Genomic DNA, 15,881 nt, shown 5'->3' on the forward strand with positions numbered 1-15,881 from the left:
AACAAATGTAAACTATGAAACTGGATATTAAATTATATCTAATTTAATACACTGTACATAGGATCTAATTTTACATACTGTGGCCTAACAGTGTGCAAAATGTTAGGCTACCCCTATAGTGTACAGTGTCACCTCTGTCATATACCTCTGTCAAACTGGTACAGTGGAGTCCTGCCTTCCAGATCTAATTCTTTCATTACTGTATGAGCTTGGGTAGGGCCACTCAAACTCTGTCATTTATGAAATAAAGGATCATATGGTTCAACTAGTAATGACTTTCATGACACATGCAGTGTATCCAATAGCAACAAGTGAAGTGGTATCCATAGTTTCTCATTCCATGAACTTGTGTGGTGCATAATATTTGCCAAGTCTGTGCATGTAATAGCAATAGCTAATTTTCAGAGCATGTTACACGTGCTGAATATATTGTCCATTTCAGAGCCCTTTACACACAACATTGGCAGATTCATGAATTATTATGTCATTTACCTTTCTACTATTGAGTGAACAGTTGTTAATTTAAATATTCTTTTATAATTTGATTGATCATTTGGCATGAAAAAATTAGGAAAAATAATTAAACAAACAAGAAAGCCAAAGCTTGAGCCCGAGGCCCTGATCCATGACATGAAATTCAAATACACTTATGAGTATCTGAGCATATTTTACTCTTCTAACAACTTCTAAAGATTTAATTCAAGAAAGGACTCCTTGACTTAAAAAAATTAGCAAAGAGCCTTACTCAAGGTACTGTGCAATTAATAACATTATTGAGAATTTTCCTAGTTGCTTCTCTCTTTTGCATATATTAGCAGCAGGTGTTGTTTTGTATTTAACTTATTATACACATTTTGTTATGTCACAGAAAATCAAAAATTTCATTTTAAAGTTCTAATTACCTAGAATTTCCTAGATGATCATTTATTTCTTGAAAATTAATGTCTTGACACAGTGCCTTTCAAATAATATTAATGTAGAAAATGTAAACTAATTTGAATTTAATAAATTGATTGCCAACTCTTTCTTTTATGTAAAAGTAGGTTGGGCACACCTTTGGTAACATCAACCCTTTGGAAAAGTTGATAAATAAAATTTAAGTTCAATTGTATTAATGAAATTAAAAAGCTATGATTGTGGTATTATCATAAATAAAATATGTGAGTGCAACAAATATTAAATAACAAGATTCAAGAACTCTGCAACCAGGCCCTCATTCACAAGCCTACAAGAACATGTGCACTTCATTAAAGTCAATGGAGTGTACCAGTTCATCTTGGCGTTACTCATAATCGAAACATTTCAATTTTAGTTAACACACACACACACAAAACTAATTTAAAAGTCAAATGAGTAAATTAGTTCTATGCTCCTGTGTTACAATTCCATGTTGATATCAACTAGCTGAATTTAGCCTCAGGAGGTATGAAAAAATATCTAATACAATGAATGGAAAACCTTTTAAAGAATTACAGATCCGTTAAAACGAATGTTTTTGCAACTAACTCAACAAACATATATTTTATATTGTAAGAGCCCCTCAAAGTGCTCCATTAGAAAACAGCCAAGCTTAACTACAGATTTACTTCTAGATTTTGAAAGCAGTGAATCAAAAACTGGAGGATTTATGTAAGAAATAAAGTCCACCTCCTGAAAAAAAACATTTAAATTGAACAGTGATTGATTGGAAAATATTTTCTGTGTACCCATTCCCCCAGAAAAGGGGGAATTTTTCTGGTTTACATCTGGTAGATTTCTCAATTGTAGTAAACACTACTCACAACACATTCTAGACATTTTCTTGACCTTTATTTCTGTGATACTCTTCTTTTTTTGCTTTCCCAGTTTTTGTCATTCTTTTAGGGTCTCTCTCTTTTCTATTGTCTCTTTTTTGCTTATTTCTTTATCAATCCTTAGTGGGGGTCACCGAGGACTCTGCCCTGCATTCCTTACTCATTCATTTCTACATTTTTAGTCTTTTGACTCCACCTATGAAGTTAATGATTTACTTCATGAATACTTGTTTCCATATGAGCCTCTTCCTAAAACTAGGGTTTATTTATGGTCATTTGCAGATATCTAATGTGATCCCAAAGCTCAAAAAAAAAAAGTATTAAAATTCCTAGAGTTTTCTGCTAAGATATTCTTGTAGCTGGTGCATTCTGGCTGTGCTGCAAGCTCAACGGCCTGGAATTTCATGCCCCATGATTAGACATCCTGGCACATTTCTCCAATTTTTCAGTGTAAAGAAACATTCTTTTTATTTTCCGAAGTTTAAATGATCACCAGAGAGGCAGTTGTGTGTGTGTGTGTGTGTGTGTGTGTGTGCAGGCACTGCGCATCCTTCGGAGAGTGTGAGGGGAAGGGACCTGAGAAGAGGAAAGCAAACGCTGCCTGGCCAGTGTAGGGCGTGGAATCAAGGAGGGGACACTGACTTTGAACTCTGCACCCAGCTCAGCCATCTGCCTGCCCCCAGCCTTGTTGGGAGTGTCCAGTCACACAGACCCCTGCCTCTCCTGGCGACTCTGTGTGGAGGGATACGTGCTAGCATATGTGTACATACTTCCTAATAGCAGGAAATAATGGCTTGAAAAATTCAAAAGTCACAGAGAGGGTTATGTAGGGGCTCCTATACTCCAATAAACTAGGCTGACCAAAGGGTAGAGGATTCCACACATGGTTTCAGGCCTTCTTTTCCTTTATCACTCTGCATCATTTCTATGAATTCTTTAAAACCGTTTTTAGTAGAATTCTCTGCTTCTTGTTTCTCTGCAGTCCATATTACCTGCCTCAGATTGACGGTGTATGTGAGATTTGGGTCCCTCGCAAGGTCTCAATCTAAGTCCTGGATATTATTTCAAGACTTTGCTTCAGCCTAATCATGTGACACGTGGCCTTCTACAAACTTCTTCAGTATATGCATGCACATGTACCTGATGTGGATCCTAAATTCAAACCCACTTGGTGAGCATCCCCCTTTCTGTCTCACTATTCTACAGACCTCCTGTCTTGAGAATTCTGACCCTGCTCATCCCAGCCATGGGCTATCAGTCACCACTTATAAATGTAAGTTACTTTTTGGGCACTCTAAACAAAAGCATTAATTTTGGCTTATTATGGCTATATACACCTCATGCTTCTTTTGTAAGGAATGTGGCTTGGCTTATAAGCTGCTGAAAGGCAGAGCAGTCTGCCTTGCTATCACCCCTGAGCATGACCAGCATGCTCACCACCGCCTCTTTCCTACCTCACTCTACCCGTTTCTCTCCTCTCCTGTTACCTTGGCCTAGAACACGTGGCTTTTACCTGCCTAAGGATTTCATCTTTGCTGCTTTTCCTGCACAGAGTGCTCTTCTCCACTGGTTACATGGCTGGATCCCCCTTGACCCAAGTCTGTGATTAGATGCCACCTGCACAGGCAGGCCCCTGTTCCTGTCTTTATAGCACTCTGTTGCTTCCCTGCAGAAAATCTCACAAAATCAAAAACTGTACCTTTGTTTACTTGATTAACTCTCCCCTCAGACAGTAAGCTCCCGGAGGTCAGGTACCTGGACGTTTGCTCACCACTGTATATCCAGTGCCTAGCACAATATGGGTCAATAAACACTAATCAAAGGAAATAGTGTTAGAGCTTTCCTAAGCTCTAGGTTGTGTTAGAACATTATCTTAATAAAGGTGATGAGGATGTTTTATATATCTATACTTACATCAATCTCTCTTTCTATAGTTGTGTGTATGTATACATCTATGATGACAGATATAGTATGCACATAAGTTATTAAAGACTTTATTTAAATACTGATTTACAGTATTGAATCACTGTATGCAATACATAATATTATTAGGAGAGTTTCATAATTTGCCATCATCCTCTCGCTGCAAAGGTGAGGATAAAGAACAGAAATCATATGTTCTGCCTCCCTGAAACTGAAGTCCTTGCTGAAAGACAGTGAATAATGCTATAAAATCACTTGTGATATAAAGATCATTATCTAAAGTCATTATCATACATGGGACATTCAAACCTCACACTGAGTTTTTCTAGTACTTCAAGCCTGACAATTTTCAAAACACTCAAATTTCTATTTCTACTTTATATTTCTCAGAAAAAAGAGAGTAAACCAAGGAGACACTGGAAAATTTACGGTTAATCACAAATTATTGGGGTATTAAATGCATTTTCAACATAACGATATTTCTGACTTATGATGGGCTTCTTGGGACATAACCCCATCATAAGTCAAAGAACATCATATTCACAAACAGATCTGTGCAAAAATGTCCATAGCAGTCCTATTCATAATAGCCTCAAACTAGAAACAATCCAAATGTCAAAAACAAGATAATGGATAAGTAATTTGTAATGTAGACATACAGTAGAATATCACACATCAATAAAAAAGGAATGAATGATTGATATATGCAACAATCTCAAAAATATTACGGCATGTGAAAGGGGCCTTTACAAAGTACATGCTGTGTGATTCCATTTATATTAAGTCCAAGAATAGGCCAAACTAAACTATGGTGAAATATGTAAGAAGTGGTTTCCTGGGAAGTAGAGAGAAGGTAGAAGAAGGGTAGGGAGGTAGGTGATGAGGTTTTGAATTGGAATTGACTGGAAAGGGCAAAGAGAAAACTATTTAGGGTGTGAGATTCAATACCTTATTTTGGGTGGCTGGTATACAGGTGTATATAATTCTCAAAACTTACTGGATTGAGAGAATACTTAAGATCTGTGCATTTTATTGTAAATTATACATCAATTTTAAAATTAAGAGATTCTATTATTTTGTTTAAAATTGTATTACTGAACACTGTTTGGAATATTTCCCTACTTTCTAGGCATGTGAAACATTTTTAGAATTCTTGTATTTTATAAATTTATCAACTTAGTTTATCAAGTATGATGACAACATTAATGCATGCAGTTTCCTTAGATTAAGCCTCAATTTATTGTGAAGTTCAAAAACATAAAGAATTACAAAAACCAAAACCAAAAAGCCTTGTCCAGAATCAAGATAAAAATTTCAGAGATGAATGTCATTGCCACACTATGCCAGCAAGGGGAGTAGTTACACTTTGAGAAGAGCTCCATCTCCATCACCGCTGAATTATTCTATGGGGCACTTTAACAAGGCCCCAAAAATTGACTTTTGAGTGTTGTCATGATGGAAATGACAGATCACTTTAATGCAAGAGAAAAAGATTGAAAACCTTGACCCTTTAGATTACTCCGAACCTCAATGAGAAGGAGAAAAATACTTGCTGATCAGCTTATTAGAATATTATGTTCATGTAATTCAGGTACCAGGAAAATATTTAAGAGAATAGCTAAATTAACCGCAGGGTGCCACTTTTTCTTTGCTAATTATTTTCATACAAGAATAATCATATACAGCCCTTTCCCTACAAAAGAAAAAAACCCAACAACTTCACAGTTTATTTTTATACATGTGAGAAGGACAGCCCCAGTGTGTGCAGAAGGTACAAACTGTTGGAAAATCGAGGCTTGGTCTGACAGTAGATAAGGCTGGCAAACAGTACTTTTTCTTTCCCCTGCAGGATAAGGGCTTTTCAGTTGAGATTGTTAGGCTACGAATCTGAAGATTTATGCTGAATTTTAAAAAATATCATCATGTTCATCAATTCTTATAAGATTTGTAAGGCTTAATTCTCACAAAAGCTTAGGAAGGCTGCAGAAAAGTCTCTAACTATCCTTTCCTACCAACTTTGGTAATCCTGGATTTACAGAAAAGAATGTTCAGGCTGACGGTAGGAAACATGCCCCCAGGCAAGCAGGAGAGAGAGCAGGAGAGTGGGCCTGCCAGATATGGACACTTATGAGATGGGTACCGGCCCTCTTTACCCTCTAACCTTCGTGACAACCACACCCTTGATTCTAACACCATAGCACCTTCTTCTCAATTTGTCTCATTCTCCGGAGAAACTGAGTGCAGAGGAGCTAGCAATGTGTGCCCCAGAAAATACCCTGAGCCACGCCCCGTGCTGGGCTGGAGTCTTGACTTATGTTTGGGAACTGTATCTCTGCAATCTGCAGTGCTTGTGAATACGATGTACCTCCCTCCCTTTGCCAAATGAGGGCAAAGACACTGAGTACAGGTAAACAATAGTCCATTTCAGGACCCGTGCCCAGGAGAACATGCCTACCAAATGCAAAGCTCTAGGGCACCAAGTGCCGGTTTGTGGACCCACAGTAGCCTGCAAGGATTAACTCTAGCTTTAAAATCACACGGCACTGCAGTTTGGCACCAAAGCAGCCCTCTACTCCGAGAGAGAGTATGCTATCAATATGTAAAAAGGTATTACCCTTGAATATGTGTATCCTTTTGCTGGTACATAAACCCTGCTTCAAGATATTCTTCATGAAATTCCAAGGAACATTTCTCAGTTCAATGACCCTAAGAAATGATTTTGAATTACTCTCAACTTACAAAATAGAGGAAAAGTATTTTCTTTCAGTTCCTGTAAATGGAGGCCTAGAGACGTAAAGGAGTCAGAGTCAGAAGAGTCAAGTTTTAGATTCTGCTTTGAACTATATCGCGATCTCCAAATCGGAGATGCTAGTCTGGGTTATATTCTTGCCATCAAGGACTCACAGAACTGGTCCAAATTGACCACTGTTTCACTACATGGCAAAAAAAAAAAAAAAAAAAAAGAGAGAGAAAAACATGTTAATGACATGCCACTGCACACCTTTCCTTAATGTTGGCTTTGCCACTGAATGGATGTGAGTCTTGTGTTCTAAGTGGGAAATAAACTAAAAGACCATATTCCAAGGATTACTAAAATCTGTGAGATATGTAAAGGATAGAAACAAGAGTGAAAAAGAACATACACAAAGAACCCAGAAATGGGAGACATGTTGATTACAGGAGGAAATATAAGGAGGGTGTAATTAGGGTCAAAGAAATAAAATGAATAGATGCTTGTCTTTGCATTTGTTTTTAATGAGTGGTGAGTTGCTTTCTTGAGCAGGCAACCAGGTACAAACCAGGCAGAAATAAAATGGGAGTTGTAGAGGGCACTGGCGGGGGTGGGTGTCTGGCATGACACTAGGAGATTAAAGCACCTTGGAGAAAGGACTGATGTGCATTTGTAGAATGGGAGAGAGTACCCTGTCTGAAACCATATTAGGAGACACATTACTTGGTGCTTCCTACCCTGGGAAAGGCAGGGCTGCACTTCAGTGTGGTTCATGCTGTGTAGGGAAGTCCCACCTGTGGGGTTGAGGGTAGTAATGTGCCATGGGGCAATCTCTACATTAGCAGGTTACCACAGTGGACTGAAAGAAATGTACAGGAAGCAAGGTGCTTGGAAGTGAATTTCACGTGATTCATGTTGGAAGTCACACAAGAGTGGGCTTTGGGAGCCAAGGCTGAGAAGAGAGAAGAAAATGCTCTCAGTCTCTCAATCCCTAATGAGTCTTTGGAGCTGTCTTTTCACAGGTGCCTGGAATTTTGTCCAATTGGATAGGTTTTTCCAGATGTTTCAAATGTTATTCATGGGAGATGTTTATATTCATTATCTCCAAAGATCTTGACTAGGAGCTAGCACCTTGCATTTGATATATTTAATGAATAGCCATTGACTGAGGGAATCAACCATGCTCCCAAATGAGGAATGTGTCTTATATTAATTAAAATAGGAGTCAATAACGTGCAAGATATAGCCTATATTTCCTTTATTACTGCCATTTGGCAAATTGAGGATGAAAGCTCTAACAATTCAAATCTGTCTCGGAGGTAAGTTTAGTAACTATCAAGATAGATCTTGGCAGCTCTCTCTTGGGGTCCCCAAGGCTCACTAAACATTTTAAGAGGACACTGAACATTTTCCTAGTGGATGGTGAGATAACTCACTTCCAAGTGTGGGAGGAAGTGCAATCTTGCCTGTTGCAACCAGCAAATTCTGGAATGAGGTTTAAACTTGGTGCTAAAGGTGTGAGGGGCAGGTAGCATGCAGTCTGGCTCCTTTTTATTAATAGTTAGCTGAAACTTTACCTTTCTATTTCAGAGGAGGTGGACAGCTTTTTTACTACCTTATGTGCTAGGGAAGAATGAAAGTTCAAGTGAAAGGGGAGGCTGGGAATAGGCTGCAGTTGGGATGTGAGACAAGGGTGGGAGGTGAGAGGGTAGGAGGGTCAGGCAGGGGTCTGGCTGGCCACTGTCCTAAATCTGAGCAGCAACGTCAGGGCTGGAGGTTAGCTGATGGTGACAGCATATAACCTTGGAGGCATCTGGCTGCTCAGTCCTTTGCACAAGCCACTCACTTACTTGACAACAACAAGTCACAGGATACAGGCTGCGGACTCTGAATAGAAAGGGCACCATTCTGTCAAACTAATGCTGAGGCCGGAGAACAGGGCCTCTAAACTTCTGAGATCTGCACTGGCCAACGTTTCCAATTGTCCCCTCAATGGCACTTGCTCTCAGCCACTAGTATACCTGCTTTGATCTACCCCAACCCCAGACCATCAACTCATTCCTTTTGATTGCTCCAGAGTACACAGGTGTGGCTGTACCTGCAAACTCATGTTTTCAGGATGGGCTTTTAATTCCACTCAAAAATATTTTTCCATGTCTCTTTCTTGTCTTGCTTCCCCATTGCAGAATTTTTTCCTCTTTCCCCAGAGACAAGCTCTTACTCACAGAAGACAGTAACCCAGTGGTTCCTATCTATAGAGCACACATGGTGGATACCATATCTTTAATGCTCTCAGTAACCTGTGTAAGCTATGTGCTGTTGTCCTTATTTTATTTGATTTTTTAGAGATAGGGTCTCACTGTGTTGCACAGAGTGGACTGCAGTGGCTGCTTACAGGTACAATAATCATCACACACTACAATCCTGAACTCTTGGCCTCAAGCAATCCCCCTACTTTAGCCTCCTGAGTAGCTGGGATGATAGGCACATGCCCCTATGCCCAGCTTGTCCCTGTTTTATAAACAAGAGCTCAGTGAGGTCACCCAGCATGTGTTCTGGCCAAGTGCATTATAGTTTATAAAATGCCTCCACATGTGTTATGAAGTTCTCTGACCTATGAATTGCATGTTATTATTATCTCCATTTCACAGATGGTAAAATGGAAATTTAGAGGGGTTATGTGACCTACCCATGTTGCATTGTTCGTGGGTGGCTGAATTGAGTTTCGAACTTGTGTCCTCCTATTCTACACCCCATGCTTGTTCACAGTATAGTGGCAAGAAAATGGAAGCTTTCAGGCATAAACTCCCTCAAATTTCTTTATATCCATCTTTAAACTCATCTTAGTTTTTCCCCACTCATCCTTTTCTCCTGTCTCAGGAAGAAGTTGATTCTATCGTGTGTTCCTAAAAGTTCTCTCCTGTGCCCTTGAATAATCTTATTCACTTCCATTTCTTCACATTTCAACTCTTTATGCAAAAGACTCTCAAATCTTTCTTTCTCTAAACTCCAATTATTGTTTTCGACCACTTAAAGGGTATCTTTTCTTGGTAATATACCTTTATGTATAGACCATACACTACTCCCACATTCCCTCAGCTCTATACAACTAACTCTAAGTCTACGTTGTTTTACTTGGGCAATACATGTGCTTTGATGTCTCCATGCTTTTGCTTGTACTGCCTGAAATGCTGCCCTTCCCTTTCTCTACTTGTAGAAATTCCATTCATTCTTTAAAGAATCAGTTCAAGCGTGATAACTGTTACTGAATATTCCCCCAACTCTTCCTGTTAGATTTAACAGTGTATTCTGTGCATTCCCAAAGTACTTTGTTTTTTGGGATAACACATTGCTTATCACATGAGAAAATCACTTGTCTCCATCTCTGTCTCAACTTATGGGCTACCAGCAAAGTGAAGACAAAAAGGGAATTTTATTTATCTCTACATCCCTTGATGCAATAAGCATGGCCCTTGGCTAAGTGTTTATTGAATGAATAAAGGAATAAATGGATGCATGGTGACTCAGTTACTATTCCAATTTTTCAATATACCCCTAGGAGGGCATGGTCTGATTTTGTCTTTTTCCCTCACCTCAAATCTTTGCTATTGCCCTAGGAATCTGACTTGCTTGCTTTGCAAAAATGTTGAGTTTTAAATGAAAACAAATGTTACCTACCATGTGAGATCATGAAAAAGAAAATGGAATAATATATCATTTTTTTCTTGTAAAGTAAACATACTACTGTCATCTAGGTGATCAACATTACAGATATGCATCCCAAAATTAGAATTTATATTTATAAATTTTTAAGATAATAGGAATTGATCATCTTCTATTACTAAATGCTTCCATCCACATGTTACACAATAGTAAACCTCATTAGATTAGAATAATTAGTTTGGAAAGGAGGAGAGGAAGATCTAGACTGAATTATGGAAGTCAGAATTTATTTAAAGCAACATTGTTTTATTACTTTCAATACTATTACCTGCCAATAAAGTCTGTCTAAGGGGATATCTACTTCATGATCTTAATAATCTTTATTTTACAGCTGAATCTTTTTGCCTAAAGACCACTGTATGCCAAAGCCATGAAAACAATGTATTCTTTTTACATGGGTCACAAAGATTCCATTTCACTTAGCAAATCCATTCCTTGCAGAAAATTCAAAGCTAAATTTCAGCTTAGTCTAGATCAAATTCTCAAGAATTCTGTATTAGCAGTATCTGAATTAATGAGGTTTTACTCTATTCATAGAGGAAGACACTTTAAACAATAGACTATAGTGCAATGTGCCAGGAAAGTGTTAAGTACTTTTAAAATAAAAATAGAAAAATATGTAAACTTTTTCAAATAAGGTAAACACCATCCTATATATAACTGAAATCAGTCTTCAGAGCCTTTAGTTTCCTTTGTAAATCCCTTGAGGACAAGGATCGTGGTTTGCTTGCTTTTTCTCCCCACCCTCCAAGACTTTATGTACTCCAAAAATGCCACCTAGGCAGTGCTTCCTAGGGATGGCTATCATCAGCAGAACAGGTGCTTAAAAGCCACAGTCTGAGGTTTTCAGATATTCTAGTTGTTGCTCTGCTTATCTATAACTACCCAAGATTCAAACATTATGAGGAAGTTACTCACTGATTCTGGGTACAGGCCGCAAGTACTTCACTGGTCCCCATCCTGAAAAAGAAGAGGAAAGAAATTCATATATTACCATCACATCCAAAGACATTCATAAAACTTTCTACACAAAGATGCCTCAAAGCCTCTCATATTTTATTTGTAACAAGGAAAATGATGGGGAGGGAGAGGGTCATGAAATAAAATGTGTCATCCCCTGTGTTTCTGGCCTGATTAAGCTTGGTGTCACTTATTAGGAAACCTGGCATTACCATGAAAATTTGGTATAGAAAAGCCTGGGCTTTGAGCCTGTACTCTTTATGGCAGGGAAATGGAGCCAGGGACTGGGGGGTGGGTAGCATTGGAAAATGACCATCACAAGGAAGACAATTTCCTTTGATTCTCAGCATTCCATCCCATAACAGATCAATGTGCTAATATACAATAATATTTTCATTTATTAATAAAATCTTTGTGTAAAATTGAGTACTTGGGCTTGACGTCTTTGGGTGAAATTGAGATAGAGATGCCATGTACAGCTCCTGGTATTGAGTATTAGTGACCCACTACTGGATGCCTTAGTTTGGGAAGCTTGGAAGAGTAAATGAACAGAAAGCTAGGATAAAAAAGAGGGCTCTGAGGCAAGCAACCCCACGGATATTTAAATTATCCAGAACGAATGATAGTTTATTCTGTAGTAAACAGCTATAAGAAAGAAATCTTAAGGTTTTCCTTGAACGGGTGATTTTTCATGGTGATTACCAAGGGCATCTTTCTGCCAGATGAAGTTGGCCTATTGTAACATAGTATATTTCTTCTGGCCTAGTCACCTATGGGGAGAGAAGAGCCTCAGTTCCTTCTGAGAACAATCTTACAGAGCAGTAAGAATGTAATTATATGACTACTTAGTTTTTGGCTTTTTGGGTTACATGGTTCCATTTCTTTCCTTTAAAACATTATATATATATATGTATATATATAATATGTATAATACAACATATTATAACATATATACTATATGTCATACCATATATTTTATATAATATATAAATATAATGAAATATATATTATATAATACACTTACATATATTATATATTAATATATATTCTATTCTGTATTTTATAAATATATATGTAATGTTTTGCTCTCTGCATGCCTTTTAAAAAATATCTTTCAACATATGTTGACTAAAACTTGAATGAGTACTAAAGGATGGTGTGGCTTAAGCAATGGTAGGATTAATTGTCTGTCCTGCTAGCCTGCCTCATTTAAATCACCTAGTCTCAGTGTGACTCATTTATAATATTGCTTTGCTAACCCTAATTGAGATAAAAATCTTATTGGCACTTGTCTTTTAAGTTATTTTTTAGCAAATTTCACGTGTGCCAAAAAATACCAGTTTACACTTGCATCAATGGTATGCTACTCTGTTTTTAGAATGATTTAAAGCATATATCCAAGGGAATTTTTAATTGTCTTGTTATGAACTTCCTGGTGTAAGGTACTGGCCATTCTACTTGATTTAGTAATATCTGCATTTTGGAGGCAGGTATTTATGAGTCATATGGCTCATCAGTAAGTCACAGGTCCTTCAGTACAACTGATCCCCAGGGGCTGGACCTGGATATGTAATGCATTGCTCCCACCCAATTTATTGTAATTGTAACTCTATATTTACCTGTTCACCCAGGTAATGGTAGCATGATTAAGGTCACAGTATCATGGCTTAGTGATAAGAATATTGTTTAGACTAGAACAAAATCTTCCTCCACACAAAATTGATTATTTCTAGCATATTATCATTATTTATGCAGGCTGTCACTGAATCAAGGAAGGAAGTTAAATTGGTGTGGAAAAACTGGTTATTCAAAAAATCTGCTTCTTTATATCCTACAATATTCTGGTAAGTTGCTTATTGATTGTATGAGAGATTGTTCTCATCAAATATTGCTTTTAAGCTATCTGACTTATAACAATCAAGTCATTTCCTTAAAAAATGTGGACATGATAGGCTCTTTCCTCCATCTCCATGATGGCTCAAATATGAAGGTTGTGCAAATCTGGCAATTTCTTAAGGATGTCTGGAGACCTGATATTAGGGCATTACAATGAGAGTACACTCAGGTATTGGTAATTCTTCCCTGGTCTAGTTTGTCCCTCCACACATCATGGATGGAAGTATACTAGTTAGATAAATGCCGTTCTCCCCCACTATAGTAAACTTATTGAACACTGGGATGATCCAGTCTGGTTCCTCTTTTTAACTTCTCTGAACGTAGTTTAGTCTTATGCATATATATTGAATTAACCTAAATTTTTGAAAGAGCTATTTCTTTAAGCATCGATTAAATGATAGGGAAATAAATATAATTTATTTTTTATCTTTTGAATTGTCTCCTAAGGAAAAGTATCCTCTCCCACCTCTCAATAATAGTAATATAGTATATAGCTCTTTAAAGGCTTTAACTATATCTTTTAAATCATTGTTATTTTTCTGTATATTTGTACATAATAAATATGTAGGATGTTGGGCTCAGTCCATACAATCAATATAGACTGACTGACTAGCTACAAGATCATGTACTGAATAGCTATGCATATTCTTCCATGGTTAACTGTGAAAATAACTTGAAACCCCAACAATGGGGATTGCTTCACAAACAGAAATTAATTGGGTTTGGCCAGAGCCACTAAAATTAATGAGTTTAAACCTCACATCCAGTATATCTGTTCTTATATTGTGTTTAGAAGATTGAAAAAGAATTAAGACTTAATTTAGATAATCAAATAAAATAGGATCTTTTCCTTTCATTCCATAACTTATTCTGATCATCGTTTTTTGTGGTGAAGCATGTTTTACCTCTTGAAACTTGGCATAAACATCATAATAAGTGAATAGGTCTAGAGCTTTGATGAAAATTTAATTTTTTAAAAAATTAGCATTTCACTGATCCTTATCCTGAGGGTTGGAGAGCTTCACACAGCACTGAGCCAGGTAGAGCTCACACTCAAGTGAGAGAACACAAATACAACCATAGTGTACTTTTCTCAAAGAATTCAAAATAATTCTTCTGGCCATGTGATAAATTAATTTAGTTGTTTGTCATCATCCTTATCTAACTGAGAATACAAGGATAGGAAAAGGTTAGAGAGCTTCCTAAGGCTATGTGGCAGTTTGTTGTTAAAGTTGAAATAGGGTTACATTTGGAATGCCAAGGCTTTATTTTCAATAATGAATCAGGATTTGTTTTTCCAGCTAAACTTTGTAGATATTTGATCATCAATATCCTCTTAATTTTACACACAGATATTTGGATGCAAAGAAAAAAATAATCACAGTGAAGTTTAGGTCCTTTGGTTGCTGGGTTTAAAAGTTTATCCCAATACTTTCTTTTGAAAGATTGATTTGGTCTCACCTTGCCTTTTGTTTTATCTTTTCTTTTAAAATCGCCTGGATGCGCCATTATTAAATGAATAATAACCACAATAACAGCTAACATGGATTGAACGCTTATTAAATATCAGACATGCTGCTGAGTGCGTTATGTGAACCTTATCTAATTTAGTATCATAAGAATCCCATGGAAATACTACCAGGATTTCTGCATATAGAATATAGCCACATATTTCCAGTTCTGCATTTTCTTACATAAACTACACCCATAATCATCATGTATATTTCTCAGTTTCTGTTTCATTAAAGTAGATTGAAAAAGGCACAAAGCAGAATCCTTTTAGATTTAAGTTTTTCCCCAATATTTTACCACTATCTAGCTCACATATAATTCTATAGCCTTTATTTTATTTTATTTTGTATTTTTTTGAGACAGAGTCTTGCTCTGTTGCCCAAGCAAGAATGCAGTGGCGCGATCTCGGCTCACTGCAACCTCCTCCCACTGCAACCTCTGCCTCCTGGGTTCAAGCGATTCTCCTGCCTCAGCCTCCTGAGTAGCTGGGATTACAGGCATGTGCCACCATGCCCAGCTAATTTTTGTATTTTTAGTGGAGATGGATTTTCACCATGTTGGTCAGGCTAGTCTCGAACTCTTGACCTTGTGATCTGCCTGCCTCAGCCTCCCAAAGTGCTGGGATTACAGAAGTGAGCCACCATGCTCGGCCTATATAGCCTTTTATTTTTAGTAACTCAATTTTATTGAGTCTTTACAAAACATTTTAATAGAAATAGCAGTTCTCTTCTACACACCCATATATCATTGGTTTACATAATTATCATTGAATAATTATATGAACTAGCAAAACTGGCACAGCACATCTGAGTACAAACACCACTGACGCTTGGTCCACATCCATCTCCACAGGAGGGATCAGGAGTTTACAGGCCGGCTAGAGGGCATCCGGTACTGAGCTGGCTGTGAACATCAGTCGGTAGGATATATTGAGAGAACGGAGAGAGTTGCTTAATCAGGCAAATCACTTAGGAGGCCAGTAAAAGTAACAACTTTTTTTTTTTTTTTTTTTTTTTTGAGATGGAGTCTCGCTCAGTCGCCCAGGCTGGAGTGCAGTGGCACGATCTCGGCTCACGGCAAGCACTGCCTTCCGGGTTCACGCCGTTCTCCTGCCTCAGCCTCCTGAGTAGCTGGGACTACAGGCGCCCACCACCAGGCCCGGCTACTTTTTTGGTATTTTTAGTACAGATGGGGTTTCACCATGTTAGCCAGGATGGTCTCGATCTCCTGACCTCGTGGTCCACCCGTCTCAGCCTCCCAAAGTGCTGGGATTACAGGCGCGAGCCACTGTGCCCGGCCAGTAAAAGTAACTTCTATTGTATTTTATACTTTAACTATGTATG

At 37.8% G+C, this 15,881-nt stretch overlaps 1 protein-coding gene across 5 annotated transcripts in view; it reads right to left on the bottom strand.

Moving 5' to 3' along the window:
* Nucleotides 1–15,881, bottom strand: part of CHST9 (carbohydrate sulfotransferase 9) — a 269,480-nt gene that overhangs the window by 97,159 nt on the left and 156,440 nt on the right. For all 5 annotated transcript variants that reach the window (XM_055102565.1, XM_055102564.1, XM_057300453.1 and 2 more), the window contains one exon: nucleotides 11,089–11,130. Coding sequence is in view for 3 of the 5 variants with exons in the window: in XM_057300453.1 (XP_057156436.1) it covers nucleotides 11,089–11,130 (42 nt within the window). In the remaining 2 variants the exon portion in view is untranslated. The remainder of the gene's footprint in view (nucleotides 1–11,088; nucleotides 11,131–15,881) is intronic.

This window comes from Pan paniscus, chromosome 17 (genome assembly GCF_029289425.2).
Source record: "Pan paniscus chromosome 17, NHGRI_mPanPan1-v2.0_pri, whole genome shotgun sequence".
Lineage (NCBI taxonomy): Eukaryota > Metazoa > Chordata > Mammalia > Primates > Hominidae > Pan > Pan paniscus.